This window comes from Charadrius vociferus, unplaced genomic scaffold (assembly GCF_000708025.1).
Source record: "Charadrius vociferus isolate BGI_N301 unplaced genomic scaffold, ASM70802v2 scaffold212, whole genome shotgun sequence".
Classification (NCBI taxonomy): Eukaryota; Metazoa; Chordata; class Aves; order Charadriiformes; family Charadriidae; genus Charadrius; species Charadrius vociferus.
The window spans coordinates 1,588,561-1,610,421 of NW_009647223.1; the positions used below are offsets into that span (position 1 = coordinate 1,588,561).

The 21,861-nt window shown below is 37.7% G+C and overlaps 1 protein-coding gene across 4 annotated transcripts in view; it reads left to right on the forward strand.

Annotated features, from left to right (window-relative positions):
• The window catches only part of GABRB2 (gamma-aminobutyric acid (GABA) A receptor, beta 2), a 161,292-nt gene that overhangs the window by 70,472 nt on the left and 68,959 nt on the right, over positions 1 to 21,861 (forward strand). For all 4 annotated transcript variants that reach the window (XM_009879800.1, XM_009879796.1, XM_009879799.1 and 1 more), the window contains one exon: positions 19,053 to 19,135. In XM_009879800.1, coding sequence (XP_009878102.1) covers positions 19,053 to 19,135 — 83 coding nt within the window. The remainder of the gene's footprint in view (positions 1 to 19,052; positions 19,136 to 21,861) is intronic.

Below are 21,861 nucleotides of genomic sequence, written 5' to 3' on the forward strand. Positions count from 1 at the left end.
CTGTGTTATTATTTTTTTTCCATGAGTACTGAAGGTATTTTTCATATATTGAAGGAGATAGACTCCCATTCCATCTGTCTTATCAGGTTACATCTTGTCTGCTTCATCACGTTTAATTTTCTCTAAGTGTCATATTTTCATTTTATTTCAATACAGCTTTAATTTCAGTACAACTTATAGCTGTGATCTATGGGATTGCTAGGAAAATATGCTGTGTCCTGGCCATAGTAATAATGGTAAGACTAAATAAAGGCACTGGGATTGTTAGCAGTGGGAATACTACCCCCCAGAATTGAACACAAGAAAAATGGCATGGAGAGTAATATTTGTTTCATTTCAAGAATGAAAGTAAATATTGTGTTACATTTGCTATTCATTATAGCTATTACAGGTTCTTATTAGAAATTGTTCAGAGGAAGGTATAGATATTAGTTCAATATAAGGTAATTAGGAAATACATGACTAATAGATGCAATGCCTGAATTACATAGCTTCAAGAATGGAAAGATAATTATGACGTAACCTTATGAAAGAAAAAAAAGCATTGATAAAGCAGATTTTATCACTTAGATTTATTTTTTTATTAAGTTGCATTTGTCAGTGCAATAAGTAGCAAAAATGGCTTTTAGTTTTGCTTTGTGAAGTAATGGATGTGTATATTGCCTTTTGTCTTGTGCTAGTTATGTTACTGATGGCCAGACCGATAAATGTAGAGAGTTTGCTGGGCCTAAGCAAGTATCTCAGAATATCACTACTATATTCCTGAATTTCCCATCCCTGCAAAACGGAGTCAAAATGTGGCACATTTAATGTTGTGCCTATGGCAGAAAACCAGAAATATTTATAGAAATAAGGTATCCTTATACTTTCAGACTTTTAAAATTCCATTTCAGTTGAGAGAAATGAGCACAAAATGAGGGTTTGTTGTTCACTTGTTTTTGACAGGGATGAGCAAGTGAAAAGTTATATTCCTTGCAATTAGTTGTTGTTCAGCAGTTCTTACGAGCCCTGTTCAAAGTGCTTTTTAAAAGACATTGGTAGTTCAGGCCTAGTGTGACAAATAACCTGTTGTCCTCCATTCTGAAAGTGTGATATCAGCTAAGAGAACAGGGTGTTAGCTCTGTATCAGAGGATTTATCTACTATAAAAGTTTAGGGAAGCCATTTTGTAGCCAGAATCATGGGAAAGCTTCCATTTAGATAAACAAGTGCCTCTCAGTGTCGGCAAAAAGGGTCAATTTTAGCAAAAACATTCCCCTTCCTCATTTGAGCATTACTTTTGTATTCTTTTCAATACTGAGTAATAACGAAAATAAATTGTATAGCTAAGTTAAGATCTGTGGTTGGCAGAGTGAGAAGTTGTCCCCCCCATTTGTAATTGATCAAATATATTCTTAGCTCTGACAAACTTCTCCTGCTTCCTTGCATTTGCTTTGAAAATACATTACCCTTCTGGCTTTGCTTAACTCTACTGGTCTGCCTTATCACTGCGTACTCATCCAGGCTTTCTGTTCAGTGGTTTCCTAATGTAAAGTCTGTCCGATTTCTAAATCCTTTGGAAAGCCAGCTGTGTTTCTGTGGTCAGTTTTTCATTCAGTTACAGACCTTGTTTATCCCCTGAGTCATCCTTTTCCTCTTAAATTTGTGATGCGCTCTATTTTAGTTTTCTCCTTATTGTAAAAATAGGGGGGGTGGGAGGAGGGTTGCCTTAGATTAATAGCATTAGATCGTCATTTTAGCTAGATGTCATCCTTCTGCTTACTAACTACTCCTTCAAAATACATCGCTTTCATCCAACTCCAGTGGGACCATTTTTAGAGTATTGTTTTGGAGCCACTGTGACAGCTTCTGTAAATGGTGAGTTTTAATTCGTTTGTCTGATGAAGATTAAGATCTTGGCTAATGACTGCATAGTCATAAGTGATGATGCTTTTCCCTCCTACTCCCTCGTTGCTTAGAACATATATTAATTGTGCAGATGGTAGTGGCTTAGCTGTGTGATAGTTCGCTTTCCATCTCCTCCTCTCATGACATTTACACCGTGCAAAGAGGGTGTATTGCCATCTTCTTATTTATGAAGGCTGGTGATTCATCACCTGCCTTTTAAATCAAATACTAATATTATGTCTTGTTGCTAAGCGGCAGAATTTGGATGTGTGCTTTCTTCCTTTAAGCACACCTGTGCCAAGCTTTGCCTGAAACCTTCAAGCAACTTACAGCCAGAAGCACTGAATTTGCATCTTCATCCCTACTGACAGCATGTGAATCTTGCAGAGTCTGTTTTATGTGGGTAACTACAAGTCATTCCTTATGCGTTCAAAAGATTCACAGACTTTTCAGTCTGTAACCTAGCCAAAACTTAAGCCAAGATTTACAGGTATTTAAATTCCACTGCAAACATTTTTTCAAATTACTAGAATTCAAGGGTGATTTATATGTGACAGATGGAAAGTAAATACTTTTACTGCTTTTTTTTATTGCTTTGCTTTTCTTTCTTACTTACACAATTATTCGTTCTTATTGTTTGCAATAAACAGGAGAAAAAATAATGATTTAGGCACAACTAATAAAGACAGTTCCTTAAAATTTCATTTCTTCTTTGATGTCATCCGTCTGTCGTGGCCATCCTACTCACCAGATTGTCTACAATTGCTTCTTTCAGAGAATAGTATTGCCATATCTGTGTTCAAGCATTATCTGGGTTTGTTCTTCACAAAAGTCGCTGAATTTATATATTTTACTCATAATTTAAAGGCTTGTTTACTTTTAAGTGTCACTCCTGGGTTCCTGACCAGTATTTGCAAATGCTGGGGCAATTGGGTTTGGTCTTCGTGCATTATTTTGCTCTTCATTTGTTTACAAAAGATCCTGTGTTGCAGGTACAATCAAAGGAAGTTCAGGATTACTCTTCAAAAGTTATTTTTGCAAACTAAGAGAATAGTTCTTTTCCTGTCAATGAGATTTCTAGCTCTGGTGTCTCCTTATCAAGTATATATATTGTCTATGGCAATACAGGGGTTCACGCCTCTGTACTTGAAGCTGCATGCAAGGGAGGGGGGGAAAGGGGTAATGAGCCTTTGGGTCACAGAGGAGTGACGCCGAGAGAGGGAGGAGTGGCTTTGAGGGCTATGTTTGGCAAACGTCAAGGCTCCTGAGATATAGATGGTCAGAAACATGAGTGGAGAAGTGACCTAGAAAGGAGTAGAGAGGATCTGAAAGGAACTTATTTTTTCCTACAGAGTTGTAGGCTTGCACCAAGTGCATGGTTTCTGTTATCTAACACAGAAGAGGCAAAAGCTTTGCATAATATGTAGTTTGACCTCTGAGTAAGATGCTGGTATTCTGAATTTAGGAGGCTCTCTGCTAGTCCAAGAAGAGAGAAGTTAAGACCTTGTTAAGGCACTGCAGTCATGATTGAACTAGTTGACTAAAACATTACTTTATTTGAGTAAATGAAAAGCTGAGGCAGATCTACTGCACCACAAACTTACTTGCATGCTTTCAGCATCATATATTTGAGATTGTTGACTGTTGAAAATTCTGAAAACTGCAGCAGTTTTGAGCAAGCTGGTTATCACCTCGGTGTCTGTATCTCTATGAAATGTGGATTATAATATAAGCAGACTCCATTCCAACTTTTGAAGGTCTGCTTTCTTAGTGCAGGACTGACATTCATATGATTGGTCTTCTCATTCGTCAGCTTGGAGGAATATCAGGGGAAAAACATTTAATTTTAACAAGAAAGTTATTAAACTGCTGATGTTATTTGCTAAATTTCTGGTCTGTGGTTAGAAATGAGGTTTCCCACCTATAAGAGGGATTTTGCTGAGTCACTAGCTCTAGCTTTAGGTTCAATGAACATAGGTAATGCATGCCAGTAGTGATGAATTCTGGTCAGTGCTTGAAATATCTGAAAGTAAGTTTGTGTGTGAAATACTGAAATATTGTGAGAATTAAAACCCAAACAAACAAAAAAAACAACCAAACAAAAACCAAACAGTTGGGTATTTCTCCCTGTGTGGCATTTAACCAGATACTTGGGAATATGTGTTGTGAAATTAATGTTGTGAAATGAGAAGAATGCTGGGACTGGCTTATATGGAGCTATCTTACCGGTTCAAGATATGGCTAAGATGATTTGCATGTACCTTTCTGTATTTCTCACTTGAGAAACCTGCTTGCCCATAAAAGTGTGGCTGTTTCATTGTACAGCAGTCTCTCCTACTGTCCCCATATTGCAGGCAGTGCTGACTTGAAGCCCACATCCCTGCTAAGACTTTTCTGTTGAGCTGTTGTTTTTAAAAAGCTTTTCAAACATCTTTCCCATAAGTATTATGCCTCATGGAGGGAGTGCTGCAAACTATTATTATCCTTGTACATTAAGAAAATTAAAAGGTGTTCTTGCCAGGTGGTTAACAGAAAGTATCATGTCTTCTTACTGCCATTTGGTGTCAGATACCAGTGTTGACATGCGGACATTCATAATGTGAAAAATAACATTTAAAAAAAGATGCTCAGTGCTCTTCACAGAGAAGATTCCTCTGATAAACACCAGATTTGACATAGGGGAACAAACTTAAGCTCGTGAGTTTTGAAATTCCCACTTTATAAATGTGAATCCTAGGACGTGTTTGTTTTGCTGCTAGAAATTCCCTCCTCTGAAGTCTATCAAACAGGCTGATTTTACGAGAAGTCACCCACATTTTGCTGAAGGGCTGTGGCTGAATGGTCACTGCTCCCATGCCTGGGCTCAGGAGTGGGTAAGGAGGTGTTAAAAAAGGACACGGCAGCCATCAAACCCACTGCTGTGCCTCTGAGGTGGCTGTGTGCTGAACCTGCTATGCAAGCGATGCGTTCACCTTGTGGGTTTATGCCAGTGTTTTCAGTCACCTCAAAGTACCTGTGCATTTAATCAAGTAAATGCCTTCCTGATACTCTGAATTTAATTTACTGAGTTTCAGCATGTCTTGTCCTATTGTTTATGTATAAAAGACTTTCAAGTAAAGCATGGGAGTAATTTTAGAGGTTGTTTAAAAAAAGAAAAAACAGAAGAAAACAGGTGCACTACAGCAAAATGATCACTTTAAAAAGAATTTCTGAATACAGGGAATGGCTCCAGGACAGGTCTGACATATCTCAGCATTTATTTTCTCATCAAATGTTTATCTGCTGTATTCAGGGCAGGACTGATATTTTCTAGCTGACTCTTTATCCACCTCAAATGTGAACTAGTCATAACTTGTTTCTTGGAGGAAAGAAGGTCTTATGTGTAGCCAAGGTAACATGAAAAGCAATGGGGGACATGTTTTCTGAATTAAGTTATAAAAGTACACAATACGAAGAAATCCTTCATATATAGCCTAAGTATTGCTTCAACTTTCACTGCAGCATGAAGTGTTAAAATGCAGTTCTGGATAACAAAATGTTAAAAGCAATACCCACTGTCTGCATAAGTATATGGAAAGCAGAGACCTGATTAAACTGATTAGAATCAGTTGAACTCTTCTGATTCTCTTTGAGACCCAGGTCATACGCTATCTGATAACAGCATTGTCTACAGAATCATCTCAGGCTGTGCAGCAAGTCAGAGTCAAGTATCTTCTAAATCTAATAGCTTTATTGATCATAAATGCAAATAACTGACTAAAGAGACTGGTGGATCTCAGTAGCATTAAAATTGAAGAGAAGCGACCTTGGCAAGATGAAGCTTGTCTTAAATGAATACAAATTTTATTTATTAAAGAACATATTCTGCAACAAAATATGGTCATTAGGAGGAAACTCCCTCTTTTTTTTTTTTTTTAATTCAGCATATGGGTTAGACTTCTAGCCCCTGAGATGTCGTTACTGAGGAGTTTCAAGTGTATTATTTCAGAAACAGGGAAGTACCAACTGAATATCTAAAAGCAGCCTCTATGCAGCTTTTCTTTTGGGTGTTTTTCCTGTTTGCGTTTGGAACAAAGTTATGAAAGTTCTGAAATGAAGATGAGGAAGAAAAATGTCGTAACTGAACATCCTAACTTTGGCACAGGAGGAGATGTAGCCCTTGGGAAACAGTGTGACTTTGAGCAGGATAGCTAGAGTTAACTTAGATGCCTGTTAATGGCAGTCATTAGATTTGATTCATTGTTAAAGAAAAAAAACAACACTGTATCCTTCTTTCATACATTCACTAAACCCTTAACTAAAGTTGAATTGGTCTGCAATGTAGATACTGATTTGGAAATGTTAGAGGAGAACGCAACTTCCCATTTCCAAAATAATATTGCTGCTACTTAAAAAAGATATTAAAGTAATAAGTGTATTTGGTGTCTAAAATAGACCTGATATGAAATGGAGGATTGATGGTATAAGCCTAACACAATAGATGAGAAGAGCACTGAGGCCAGGCATACGCATTATCTGTATTTTTCTTATCCATCTTTGTCAGAAATAGCATCTTATTTACTCAGTACAGGATTTAATTGGTGTCCTGTTTGGCATACATGCACAACTGCTTAAGTAACTCGGAAGAGTAAATGTGAGCACTAAAACATTAATTGATCAATAATACGTATTTAAAATATTAAATAAAAGTCTGTTCTACAGGATAAACGATGTGATATGCTTAGTACAACTAAAACAAATCTTCTGGAAATAAAAACATCACTGAAACAAAACCAAGCAATTCAAAACCAATCAGCAGCATAGTTGCTTGTCCTCCTTTGTTTGATAATACTGCCTCCCACCCACTTACCAGCGCAGCCTCTTTCTATACATCATGCAAGCATCTGAGGAGTGGTTCCTACAGAAAGTTAAAAGCAAGAGAAGTAGTTGGAATTAGCCTATGATTAACCAATTTGGACTAAAGAATTTGACTGTTAATCCTAACTGAGGCTGTGCCACTGAAAGAATTCATTCTACCTTAAAAATGTCCTTAGCCTATCCCTCTGCAGTTTTCTGAGGTTTCGGTGACTGATGCCTGTAATGCACTTAAAGATATGTGGATCTCCAGGTCTTGCAGATCTCTATTTGTACAAGTAGACTAGTGTGAAGTAGTTGTTGTATGGTGCATGATTAACACCAGTATCAAACCTATTTTTTATATGTATATTGTTTGGGGTTTTTTCCCCTCTATTTTTGGTATCTAATTTCCCTGAGTGCTTTCAACCCTTTAAATTTCTCCCTGTTCTAGGGAAAAACTTTCTCACTGGTGAATGATAAACTCGATACTGTTCAGTAGTAACAGGTCTATGGACATGACAACTGCTGCAGAAAGAACTGTTAAATCCTTCCCTCAAGGACTTATCTGTAGTTTCACAGTGCCCCTTTTAATTCTGCAAGAAGTTCCAGGTTGTTATGTACTATGTCAGTTGTACCACTCTTAATATCTTGAAATAGGCCCTCAGTACTGCTGTGCCTATGCTCTTAAGTGCATGAGAACACGTTTTCGTAAAACTGGCCAATGATATGTTTGTACGCAGTGTGAATGAATGATGTGCTGACATCAGAGCTGTCAAAAACCCCCCAAAACAGTCTGACTATATTTATTACTTTTTTTCCAGTCATATGATGGTAATTTTTTGCTATAAAACCTAAAAAAACCTTGAGATAAGACGATAGGTTTGTTGCTAACGTATGAATTACAGGAATTAGTAAATGGGATAAAAATCCTGGTAAATCATTAGTAAATTAGATAAAAATCCTGGTAAAAAATAAGATCCTTAGGAATGACATTGTATAGATCAGTGCTAGGTATTAATTGGGGTCTCATGGCATTAATATTTTGGTCGGCTTTTGTTCTCTGCGTTAAATCTGTAAATTGACTTAGGTGATGCAGCAGTGAAGTACAGTTCAGGAGTTACTGATGATAAAGATTTGTGTAAAATCAAGGATAACTAGGTGATCTGTAATATTTCTCAATCACTGAAACCCAATTGTTAGTCTGTTTGGCAGAGGTTGAAAATAGTATTTGGCTGAAAAAAAGGGAAAATACAACTGCAGGTAGAAGCCCTACAGATCAGAAACAGGATGCATCAAGGAAGGACGATTAAGGAGCATATATAATTTATGTTGTGTTATATATATATGTGTGTGTGTGAATATATTCGTGTTGCTTGTTATTCATGATGCATATGAACACAACAGGAAATCAGTGGTTTTGACATGGCTGCTCAGTTGTGAACTTGATTGAATTGCTGTTTTAAAGGTATTTTTATTTTCTTCTTTTTAAATCAAGCTTTCATATAATTTGAGGCCCACTGTATATAGCAAGACAGGTGCTCCAAGGAGTACTGAAAAATAGGGTTCCCATTTTCCTTCATCTTTGAATTGAATTTGAGTCCTGAAAGATGTGGGTTTGAAAATATGAAATCATGAAGCTTGCAATCAAAAGTGAGGGTTGGGAGAGAGGCGGGAGGCAAGATTCTCATAACAGGTATAATTTTACTTGTTTATTTATTTTTAAAACCTTGTACACAGCCCCTGGAGATGCTGATCAGGTGATGATACTCAAACAGGCTTGCAGTTAGTACTGCATGCATTGACATTGCAGATATGAGGTTAATGACAGTACGGACAGTCTCAACCTCACTGAAATATAATATCGCTTCACTTTTTGTTTTAGCAGTAGCAGTGATACACGCATTTCTGAGCCCTGCAAAATTTGTCATAGACTTAACAATCTATCACATGGACTTCACCCCTTTCTTATTACCACGGAGGGGTGAAGCATTACCACCTACTAACTAATAATGGTCAATTAGTAAAATTAAAAGTGAAATGGTACATTAGTATCAATGTGTGCTTATCTAGCCAATGGTAGCGTCAATATGTTAGCTCTGAGGGCAGTACTTCGGATGCTTTGGAGTTTTAAGATCTGTGTTATTTGTTTGTATTCTTTCTTTATTGACAGTTGATATTACAGTGGTATTTGAAAGGGTGTAAGTAGGGTGGAATTATGTATTTGGATATGTGTCTCTTACTGTTCCCTAAACACCAGAGAGAAGCTGAAAAGTTGATTTGCAAAGCAAGAGATATTGATCTTATGACAATAGTCAATTACAAGGGTATTTGGTTTATTGTACTGAATGATTACAGTAGATTTAATCAGCTTGTTCAATAGTAGTACAAAAAGGGGCAGTTTCTCATTCTCTTTTTTTGCTTCTTGAATTGTGTTATTCTTAGAAGAGGCATAAGGGGAGAGGGAAGGTGGGAACAGCAGAGATTCTAGCTACATCAACGTGAAGACCTTTCTGATGTGCTTCGCTGCTGCCTGTACTTTCAGCTCTCATCAGAAATTAAAAAAATATTTCTGATTTTGTACAGCTGTTTAATAGTGGTTGACCTCTCTCAGGTAGAGAATGAAAGAGGTATCTGTTACCAGATGTAAGGAGATCCATTTTGCAGGAGGACTTCAAGGCATGCAGAGCACGTTACAGCTGCAGTAGGTGAAGTAACTGTGCTGCAGTGGGTTGAATTCGTCAGGATGAGCTCCCTTGTGCCACAGGAGACCTGTGGCTCTTATTTTTGAGGATCGCTTGGCATGTTCTGTTTTCTGAATCTGATTGTCTGGCGAATGGCTGTTTGTTTTTTAGACCTGTTCAGGGAGAAAAGAATGGGAGAACATCCTCTTTGTCATCACTAAAAGCAGAACAGGGAAAAAAAAACGAACTTGTTTAAGACTTGATGATAGATATGGGCAACCTAGCATAGCTATCTGGAAAGTCTACATAAATGGGGCACTAGAAATAAATAGTCTGGATAATAGCGGTTACTCAAAGGCACCAGTGTTAACACACAATGCTGTGGCTGCAGGTCTGCTCAAAGGAGGGTTTTTTCCCCTCCCCATTCTCTTTCATGGTGAGGAAATCACCGATGGTTGTTTCTACCAGTCACTTTGACATGTGTCATGGTTTAACCCCAGCCAGCCACTTGGACCACGCAGCTGCTTGCTCACTGCCCCAGGTGGGATGGGGGAGACAATCGGAAGAGTAAAAGTGAGGAAAAACTCATGGGTTGAGATAAAGACAGTTTAATACTTAGAGCAAAAGCTACGCACACAAGCAAAGCAAACCAAGAAATTCTTGCCCTGTTTCCCATTGGCAGGCAGGTGTCCAGCCATCTCCAGGAAAGCAGGGCTTCATCACGCATAGTGGTTATTTGGGAAAGACAAACAGGATCACTCTGCCCCTCCTTCCTCCTTCTTTCCCCAGCTTTATATGCTGAGCATGATGTCACTTGGCATGGAATATCCCTTTGGTTGGTTGGGGTCAGCTCTCCCAGCTGTGTCTCCTCCCAACTCTTTGTGCACTCCCAGCCTACTCACTCGTGGGGCGGTGTGAGGAGCAAAAGAGGCCTTGTGACTGCTTAGCAACAACCAAACCCACCAGTGTGCTATCAACAGTATTCCCATTCCAAACCCAAAATGTAGCACTATACCAGCTGCTAGTAACAAACTCAACTCCACCCCAGCTGAAACCACACATTGCTACTGAAAAAGTTTCTGATGCATTTTGGGAAATGTCAGATTGTCTGTAGACAGAAAGTAGAAGAAGAAATGAAGAGAAGGTGATTAAATACTTAATTCCTAGCAGTGGTGACATTCTGTTAGAGCAGAGTGAAGAGGAAAGAAATTGTATGTTTGAGAGCTTGTGGGTTTTTTGTTTGGGTTTTTTCGCTAGAATAAGAAAGGAATATATTGCTTCATGGTGGGGGGGGGGGGGGGGTAGCATAGAAACTAAATGGTCTAATTGAAATCCTACAGTCACATAGAGAGGAAGTGCAACTATCCTTGCATTCTAGTCTGTATGGATGAAAATGTCTAATCATAATTGAATTAATAAGTAATAACCTGTGTCTATTATTCTACTATGCTTTATACAGTTTGCCTTTATTCTGACTGTTAACTGTCTCCCTCTTTAAATGCTTTTAAAATATGACTCCTGCTTTAGGACATGGAGAATTCATTTTACTTTTGTCTCAGAATTTTGTGAGGGTTAGAATTTTATGGGTTACTGCTTTGTTGTAAGGGTTCTGGAAAGAAACTTAATTTCAGGTCTGCGCTAGAGGGTTTTTACTGACTTTTTTTCCACCTTTTTGGATCTGAGAGTAATTCTGCTTATGAAGAATCCACTTAAATTTATTATTTCTATTGAGATTTCCCTGTGGAAAATGAGCGTTCTTACTCTGACTCACAAAAGCCAGAGGAATAGGAGCTCTGGGCTCTTATCTTACTTCTTCTGTAAGAATTACTAAATAAGCTACAATCATAAAACTGAATGTGCCTTTTCTACTGAAGATTGGTTTGACTTTCATATTAATTTTTAACTTGAGTAGAACTTCCTTTTTCCAGAATGGTGAAAATACCTTCCAGTCAGATGTCTCCCTGAACACGTAGGCAAGTAATTGATAATATTCTTGGTGGCATTTTGTGAGAAGAAAGGATTTTGCAGGATTGAATCTGTCACAGAAAGTATAGATTAAGAACGCAGTGAAGAAGTGTGTGCAGTTTCTGCATAAGCCCATCATCCAGAGCAGAAGTTCTTCACTGACAGAGGAAAGTGCCGGAGCTGCAGGTTGTGTAAACACCACTGACATCTGCCTTGAAGGCAGTTTCCATGAGGACCTGTGTCCAGCAGTTGCTGGAGGCTGACTACTGCAGACGTTTTGGGGGTGGGGAGGAGAAGGTTACACGCTATTTGCTAAGACCCACGTGATTTAACATCCAGACACAGGCTCCTGAGGGCAACAAGGCAGTGTTCTTCCAAAGACAAGCGTTGCACCATAGGGTAGTTGTGCTACTGTAGTTGTTACTCACTTAAGAAATAAGAAGGTAGCCTGTGGGCAAAGTTCGTACTATTTTACAGATTATAATCTGTGGTACCTTATTTCTACACTTTTAGCAGCAGTATGATCTGCACAATTTGTGCATTGAAGCAGTACATATTTTGTGGAGAAGATATTCTACTTTTTCCCTAGTTCTTCAACTATTTAATTAAACACTATATCTTTATCATCCTGGAATGAAAACCATTAATGTAGGGTACATTTACAGTCCAGCATATTCACTAGAACTAAGCACTAGTTATTTCAGGCACTGAGAATTAATTAAAAACTCACCAAATCCATGTGTCTCCTTAGAAGGTTCCTCTCTTTCATGGTTTTAAAGAGTCTGTATTAAATTTAATGTAATATCAGAATTGTAAGTTAGCTATTTTTAAATAATGCAATAAGTTTTAATCTTCTTATACTTTCGTGTATATAAAGTTGAATTACTAGAACTCCTCGCCCCCACCCCTAAAAGGTTGTGAGGTGTTTCGTATGTTCTGAAATGCATTGTTATACAATTTTCTCTAAGAAATTTACGAATTATAAACCTTTTTTACTGTTGAAGAGGACACAGCCTGTTTAAAGATGTTTTGTACGTATGATTTATTTGTAGGATGCAACATGTCTTGGGTGGTAGCAATATAAATTCTTAAGAGAAAAGCTGAAATAATGCACTTTTTATTTCAATGCTGACATTATCTGAATGAAATAGACACGCAATTTTCATAATCAGAGTAAGGAACATGTTTTGCAAAATATTTAAAAGTTAAACATTCAGTTTTCCAGTAATGGTCTGTATAAGTGGAGATTTACTAGCTCTTCATTCCAAGGTTGTTTGTTACATACTGAGTCATTCAGCTATGGTGCTCCTATTGTTTCACTGTTCTGTAAGTTCTGTACTTTTTTAGCATTCTCCTTTTTATTTATTTTAATTTCTTTTGAAAGGGATAAGTGAAGTGAATGCTGAAGACAAGGATACATTTCCCAGCGATAAAATATTAAAATTATGAAGTGCTCCTCGGAGCTCTTCTGCCATAGCTGCTGAATTGTGTTATATGGGTGTTATCTTCTAAAGGAGCACATATTACTTCAGAGGAAGGCTTAAATAACTTGTGCCTAAAGCCGAGGTTATTGTACCAGAAGATTTTACTGCAGAGTGATATGTGCTTTTTGCGGGGATTTAAATTATGAACATGATGTCGTGGCTGAGTTTTGAACTCAGTGACAGGATAGTAGGCAATGCTATCTAATTTAAAGAACAATTTAAAGACCTACATGTGGAAAGATATAGCAGAAAATTGGGCATCATTGCATGGAAATCTGCAACAAAATTCTGATTCTTCTGAGTCAGAATTCCTTCACTATGAAATAACAGCCAAATTCTCCAGTTTTCCATGACTCTTCCCAGCTGGCATGCAGATGGCACACCAGGCTATCCTTCAGCAGAGAAATTCAGAGCTTCTTCCCAAGAAATATCGGAAGCATATATTTTTTAGTTTCCTCTTAAAAATCTTGTATGCTTCTTTTACCAGCAATATAAACAACAGCAAATCTTAATGAGGTTGAAGTTTCTGTATGTATTCTGATGCCCTGTGTTTTATCAGCTGTGAAAGTTTTTTCCTATCTTGTATTACATTTAGAAAATGGTTTAGCATTTTATCCTTCTTATCCTTAACTTGGTTTATGGTTGTGCCTTCTAGCTTTAACAAATACACTCAGTGCTTTCAGAGAGTCCCTAATTGTTCAAGGATTGCACACAACAGAAACAAGGGGGAAATAACTACATGTCATTAGATAGCCAGTCCCAAATGGAGTAAGAAAAATGAGCTAAGTTGGAACTTAGGTTGGAATACTCATGAAATGTTGAGAAGTGGTATTAGAAGAGAGCATATTATGGATTCCGTGCAGCCTGAGCATATCATTTCATCTGCTGGTTGAGTCACATCAACAATACATCCTTGTATGTATTTAAAAGCCGTCTAGATAAGATGCTCAGAAACATGGTTTAGAAGTGGGCCTGGTAGAGTTCGATGGACTTGATGATCTTAAAGGTCTTTTCCAGCCACAACAATTCTATGATTCTATTCTAAGATCTCAAACTGAGGCATCAACATCAATAAATCAACTGCTATTTTTTTCCTATAAAACTACACTGAGAAACTCTATAAGCAGTTTACAGTTGAAAGATTATAGCAGTCAGTAGTTGAATGTTCAGACTTAATGATGGACTTGTAGAAATGTCACTGTTGTTTATCCTCTGCTAAAGCCAACTCCACTTATGATCACACAAGGGCAGCTTATCTTTTATGTGAATAGGCAGAAGAAGGAAGAATTCTGTGAAGTCTATAATTAGCAACAAATCTATTTTAATTTTAAAGTAGATATGTTAGTATGTCTCACAACCTTGACACATCTGTCTAAATCCAATATTGTTCAGGAGAGAGAATTATCACATTACAGTTTTGTTCCCAGATTTCCACGTATTTGAAATTGGTTCTGCTGGCTGCTGCCACCGCCGATGTTCCCAACTGTCGTGCAGCAGGACTGTTTCCAAGAAGCAGAAGTGAACAGTGGGTTTAGTTGCAGTACGTGGTTTCAGTAACTAATGCAGAGAGTTTGTGGCTCCCAGTCAGTGAGCGCAGAGGACTCTTCTGAAGTCCATGATAAAGAGATGCAGTCTGGTATAGAGTGTGATATCCTTGCAACCTCTTTGGATTGTTCCTGATATTGTTAATGGGGAGTCACAGTCTGCCCTCAGATACGCAAATCTGAAGCAGAATCTCACAATGCATTCAACAGGACGTATGTGCATACATTTAAAGAAAGAATTAGTCTTTGTATTTTCCTGGGCTACAGCTCTGTCTTTGACTCAATAGGATCGTGATCTGTCAGTGCTAGAGTTAAGAGAGTGTTATGTAGTTCTCATACTACCACTCTACTCAGAGGAGCTATCTGAAATTGTCACCTTCTTGCTCATCATTTCTGTTGTGTCTGTAATCCTGTAATTACAGGTCAGGGTTGCCTCCTTCCAGGGCAGAGATAAGTTTCTGTTGCTGCTTATTCCCCGTAGCTTTGCAGAGCCACTGCAGCTCCGAGAGGGAATTGGATTCTATCCATCTCCATGTATCACTAGCATTGCTCTCCTGTCTTTCAGTGCTGTTTTTTTCTTCACTGGTGATGTCAGAGCTGTTCAAGTTGCTGTTTTGAATTTCAGATCCCACTTGAACTTGTCAGAAGAGAAAATTCTATGGGATTTTGAAAAATTGTCCCCTACATAGCACTGAAAAATAAGAACTATTAGCACTATTGGGATAGGGTTTGTTACAGGTACTATCTTCTGCATCATTTTAAGTTTGGAAGGGTTATAAAAAAAGTTCTTTATGGCCTTCAACTTTGGCCTGTGAAAGGAACAGAGGAGCAGTGCCAATTTCCAGCTCTTATTTGAATCGTGGAACCTCCCCCAAAATTTGGAGGCAAGGGCAGATTATCAGATTTCTCAGAAATAAGTTTATCTGAATTGCTTTGAATTATTGACAGCAAATTAACTTTCCCCGCAAGTTAGTTGTGGTCCAGGTTTCTTTGCACTGTAGCTATGCTTGTTGTGACACATGAAGTCATGAAGTTTTCTTTACGTCTACTTCATAATGCTTTATTTAGTCACTTTAGTGCTTCAGGGTTTGCTTTTTTTTTTTCCTTTTTTTTTTGGTGCACCATAATCAGTCTACATTCAAAGTATAGATCATAAAGAAGACTGGTCTGCATTGTTAAGAATCATAAAATAAAATATCGCAAGGTTTCTCTTTCTTTAACAACAGATGAGTAGATAAAATAGATTAGTGTATGAGACAGTTCTGTAATGTGTTTCATTTCATACGGTGTTTCTCTGAGAGCACTGTTATTCTGTTATCATCCCTAATGACTGTAATGTGTTGAGTCACAGTGTTGTTTTTTAAAAGCTTTCACTTTTTCATTGTTTGTTCTCAAGGTTACATTATGCAAAATACAGTGTTATATTTTGTGCACTAGTCCAGGCTGTATAAAAATATTTTCAACCCTTTCATGAAAATTGAAATAGCTCTGCTCTGGGGAAGAGGCTTTATGCCTGTTTCAAGTATTCCTAACTGCAGTAATGAACTGCCATTTCTTCCTCTGTCTGAAAAAGTATAGGTCATGTGTCTTGACTTAAAGAAGTATTCGAAGGTGGTCGTTCTGGCATGCGCTTGCATTGGTAATTTGGTTTAGCTATTCACCGTGAATTGAAAACCATTAAGAATTATCAAAAGGTAGTTTTGTTGTTTACATAATTTTGATGATGAAAGAGAACTTTTCTCACATTTTTGGTAAAGTAGAAAAAGTCAGGATAAAAATACGAGGGAGGTGCGAAGAGAGGAAAGGACAGACTTCTTATTTTATTTCAATGGATTTGCATTATGGATAAAAATGGACAAGCAAGTTGAATTAAACACATTATTCAAAACTGCTGTTTTGGCTTGATTAAAACTCTGCTCTACCAATCATTTTCATTACTGTGCCACTTTTTTCCCTTTACTTTCTGACAAGGTAGGGCACTGTGTCTTTTCATGGTTTGAGAAATGTTTCCTACAGAGCTTTTATCCTAGCTAGCTGCAGCCTTCGACCCTTTTTGTGGTATTTATTGCACCCCAAAATCCTACTGAAGATATGTCAGAATTGTGAGTGCTAAGCTTCACCAGCAGTATGAACAGCCTCTTTCCTGAGGATAGCACAGATATGGTTTTGTCTCTGTGGAAGTCGCTGGTCTGGTCAACACTGGTAGGAAGAATGCATTTAGTGCAGAGAAAGTTATTAGAAAACTTATTAGTCAACCAGATTAGTATTTACCATGATTCTTTTGTGCGCTTCAACTTTTGCTATAAATCTATGCTCCTGCCTTTTCCTCTGTCAACTACTGAAATTCTACTAAAAACTACTGAAAAGAAAGAGTTCTGAAACTCATGACTACAATATACACATAGATAGGGAAATACTGAGCGTGTTAAACAAAACAAAACAAGAAACCTCCCCACCAAAAAAAAACAACTAAACAAAAAACAAGAGCTGTAATTTTTTTTCTGGTCTCTCGCCAGCTTTGCTGAAGTTTTTCCCAAAATAATCAATCTTATATAGATACTGGAACAAGGCAATTTCTTCGATTTTCCTCCAAATTTTAAAATAAGGAACCAAGTATGAGCTGCCTCGAGGTTTTTTTTAACAATATATGCTGCTGCTTGCTCCATTTGCATTTGCTATCAACAAACATATATTCCTTAGCAGTCTGGCTTTGTTAAAAGCTGGAAGACTTCCATTGAGCGGAGCCGAAGGATTCTTTTCCCTTGCTTTTGTCCATTCCAGGAAGCTTTGCTTTGAAGCGTCTGTAGTGACCCACACTGATTGAAAACAATATATTTTGAAAAACGATTCTATAAGTATCCATGTAGCGATTGAAGAAAGAACTTAGTGCCAAAAGGCGTTTCTTTTCTCTGAGAGTCCAATACATATGAATGGTCAAAATGTAAAATTAAGACATCTTGTCTAGTTTGAAAAGAAAGAGGCAGGACTTACTAAGCGTTTATAGGAATAACTTGCCCCTACTTTTGTTCTCTTTTCTTTGAAGAGATTTACAGGGATTTTTCTTTCTGTAAATGACAGTAAAGCATTGTTAGATAGGACAGTAAGGATACTAATGAAAAGATTATATATCTTCAATGCTTCTTAAAAACTTTGTGGAAAGGATTGCTGGAGTCAATTTTGAGTGAATTTTGACCTGTCTCGGGCAATTGTAGTTTTCTGCTGCTAATGAACTCTTATTAGGGATTTAAGGAGAAAGAATGAGGTCCTTCAAATAAGAGAGTTCTCTGTCTTGTCAGATCAAAGAATGTAAAAGTTTTTTAAACAGTGATTTAACAGTCTAAATATCTACTATGAAAGACCAATAACCCTCATACAGGGGGACAGGATGTTGAGAAGAAAACTGTTGGTCACCCAGTCTCTCAAGAATACCCTGGAATGTAGCTGCTGCTCCTGTCAGGTGACACGATGTCTGCGTTTGCTGTAGGCACTCCATCTATCCACTTGGGTCCCATTTTGGAGGCACAGCCACATCATCTTGGATTTTATGATTTGAGCTAAATCATTTGGTCAACCTTCAGCTTGAAGAAAGCTTGTACAGTTTGCTGCTGTGCCACGCTCTCATTTATCTTCTGGTGTGGAAGCAGATTCCCCAGATGCAGTTTCCCAGTCATCTGTACTTAACACACAGGAAAAAATCCTTGTTTCTCTAAAGGGGTCTGTATAAATCACCAGACTTTAGCAGCTGGAGGAGAAGGACTCTGATCATGTAGAGGGGGAGAGAAGAAAGGCTAGAAACCTCTCAGCTTTTGTACTAAATCCACCCCTGGCTCTAGGTGGAGTATGTGCAGGGCATTCTATTTTGGCTGTTGGCAGATTCCAAATTGTATTTCTTTTTTTAATTACTACAGAGTTATATAGCATGGTCGGGGGGGGGGGCATTTTTCTTTTTGTCTACACGTTAAGAAGACTTGATGTTCATGTTCAACTCAGGGTCATATTCCTCCATGAGGTTTATCAGCAGAAGATTTATTGATGGTAAAGATATTTCTCTCAACATCTAAAAGGCATGCTTGACACATGTTAATGTTAGTACGTTTGGTGTAATCTGGAGGCACAAATATGATCTAAATGTTTTGTGAAAAGGGCCCTGAAAATGTTTTCTTTCTAATGTGAAGATAAAATAATACTCATTTACAAAGCCGTATTGAACAGAAGCAAGAAGAATTAAGTTTCATGAAGGGATTAGGGTATTAACCCAGGATATGAAGTATGTGTCTTTCTCGGTTCCTCTTTAGATTTCCTCTGCCACCTTTCTCTGAGCCTTGCTTTTTTGGCATGAAGTCCTCCACTATAAAATGAAAGAAATACTGCTATCCTAATTCATGCTTCATTTTGTCAGGGTAAATTGGTTGATGATTGTTAAAGCTTACAGCACTGTGATAATGGTGTGTGAAGGGGAAGCGGTCTGCTTGTCTGCCAGACTGGCATAACCTTCTTAGAACAGCATTAGTTACAAGTAAGCAGCAGACATGGTATTTCAGTAAAAATAGGCAGAAGCGTTGCTTATGTAGAAATGTATTTTCTTCTTTCGGCTATGTGCAATCAAGGAAAGATTGGAACAAGACACACTAACAAGCTCTTCTATTTCCTTCCTAGAATTACAACAACAGCTGCTTGTATGATGGACCTACGGAGATATCCGCTGGATGAGCAGAACTGCACACTGGAGATTGAGAGCTGTAAGTACTTCTGCAAATCCTACTTATTCTGTGGTCAACTGCTTCAGAGTTTTTATTTCTGTCTTTCTTTTTTAACATGCTACTAACCTAGTTCTCCTTCTGTCTGATGACACTCAGATCCTTGTAAACACATGAAAAAAAAAAAAAAAAAAAGCTGTTTTCCAGATGGATTAGTAATTTGTGGCATGGGGATTAGCAAAAGTTATTCTGTGTTTTGATGGACAATTTACATCTTTAAAAGTCTCATTCAAATGCCTTGTTGAGAGTTCATGTGAGGAGTATGAGGATTATTATCAGTTCTTTATCCTTCTTTACTGCTGAGCTGTGTGGCAGCTTGTTTCCATTTATAAATGATGGCAAGAGGTTAGAACTGTCCTTGAAATAGGTGTTTTGTGGGCTTTTTTTCTAACCTCTGTACTGTAGTTAGATTTTCAACGCATGCAATGCAGTCTGTTGTATATACTGATTTAATAGCTGGTGTCTCTATCAAACTTTCTATGTAGATAGAATCTATGATTCTATAAAACATCTTGTGAAATAAAATTTCAAATTTCTTTTCACTGAAAAGTCTTTAGGGAATCTAAGTACATTGGAGAAAAAACAATTTGTGATCACTTTTATAAAGATAATATCGTAAGCATGCATTATTTGGCACTCTAAGATCATATCAGTACTTTAAAGATACATTTTCTGTTTCAGGAGAACCATAGCTAATTCATCTGGGGTGTGTTATTAAGTTGAATGTGGCAAGCAAGATGGAAATTAATGGAGTGTTTTAAGATACAATATACAAAAGTATGTGTATTTTTAAACTAACTTCTCTATTATAAAATATTATGTGGGATTTCAGCGTGTACTGAAGTACAAAATGATAGTAGCTTGTGCTACAGTCTGGTGAGAACTTGGTACAGCTGAGCTTCTTTCTCATATTCTAGAAAGCGTTTAAGAATATGCTTTAAATTTGTATCCAGGTTTCATTCATTTTAGTGTAATTTAAAGATATGCCAAAATCCTTTCCCAAGTTAAACTTGTGACACTGCTGTCTGAAATAATTTACATGCATGAAGTAAGCAAAATGGGTCTTCATCATTAAAGTTCACCCCTTCTCTGTGCTGAAATACACAAGCAGCAAACGTGATGATGGACTTTGCTCTTTTGAGAATGGATAAAATCTTAGGGTTTTTTGGGGTGGTTTTTTTTTTTTCAGTTCATTATGGAATTCCTATTGGTAGTATTTGATTCAAAATTTCATACCTGCAGTCTTTTACCGGTATAGTAGGCTGTCTTAATGTGTGAGAAAACTACTGGCATAACTGTTTTCAGGTTTACAGAGATTTTTACCGAGAATGTGGCTTGCTATGCTGGTGTCTTTTAATTGTTGTTGTAGCAAGGACCTGGAATCTTTCTTTATTCTAGTTGCGTGTGTAAGTTGGAAAGCTGGAGAGTCATCAGAGGACATCCTTTCTCTCTATTTACAGCATTGAGCAGTCAAAAAAGTCTTGCCATCTCTGCATTGCTGAGATGCCTGAATCTTCTTGGGATTCACAAATTAGATACTCCCTGCCTGTCATGCTTGCAGGACCGACTCTGGGAAATATTCCCACGAAATACCTCCCAGGTCAGTCCTTACGCAAAACTAAAATTAAATTATGTCCCTGCTTTTCACTGAGAACACTTGTTCTCGTTCAGACTTGGAATGTGGCACCTCGGGTTTGAAATTTCCCTTTCATCTGCTTTGGAGTAGAAATTTGAAGCCAGATCAGTTATCTTCCACGAAACAATCGTGGAGCACAGGGCACTGAGCTCTCGAAATTCTTGTTCTGCTTGGTATGAAGAGCACAGTATGCATTGTATCATAGAAAGGCTATTTAACATAGCGGTTAGGATGCTTGTGGGAGAACTCCTTTGTGGTTCTATTAGCTCTGTTGCAGCATCAGAAAAGTAAAATGGCTTTAAATCAGGATACTGTATGTAGCTAGCCTGTCTTTCATTGCAATAACAAAGGTCATTGAAGAATGTGGGTAGAAGACATGAACTGTGTTTTGAAACACTTTCATGCTGCTTTAGAAGATCATTGCTTTTCATATATGCCGTTCTCTTCAGGTAAAAACCTGAATCTGTCTAATCTTTATGAATCACTTCAGACAAGAGTGCTGGTAGGTAGATAAGTAGAGTGAATAATATTGAAAGTGACTTTCTGAGCCGTTCAATTCAGGTACTCAAGTCATAATCACTTCTTTAAACTGTTTAAGATGCATGCTAAAAGTAGCTTGGTTTCCTGCCTTTCTGATCCTGTTGGATGTCTGTTTCACCACTGCTCTCTTGTGATGCTTAGAAATTCTCAAAATTCTACCCCAAGTTTTTTCATGGCTGTGAAGGCATGGAATTATACTCACTGCTTGTGTCGACAATTTTTTTTTCTAGTTCGATGTCTTCCCCAGCCCTGCTGGGACCTTCATAATACATTTAAAGAATGCAGTCATAGTTTCTCATAGGCTTCATTTCATGAAACTGAATATGCCAATCTCTCTTAGCTTTCTCATACAAGAGTATGGTAAGAGAAATGTAGAACTAGCACCTTCATTAGGAATAATTAGTGCCATAAACAGTATCCAAGAGAAAAACTCTGTTACGCCATGGCATTAATCCTGCCCTTTTTCCAGGAGCCACTTTTGCCTTTCTTCACCACTGCATAACTTTCACAGATTATAGTCTTCCTGGAACAC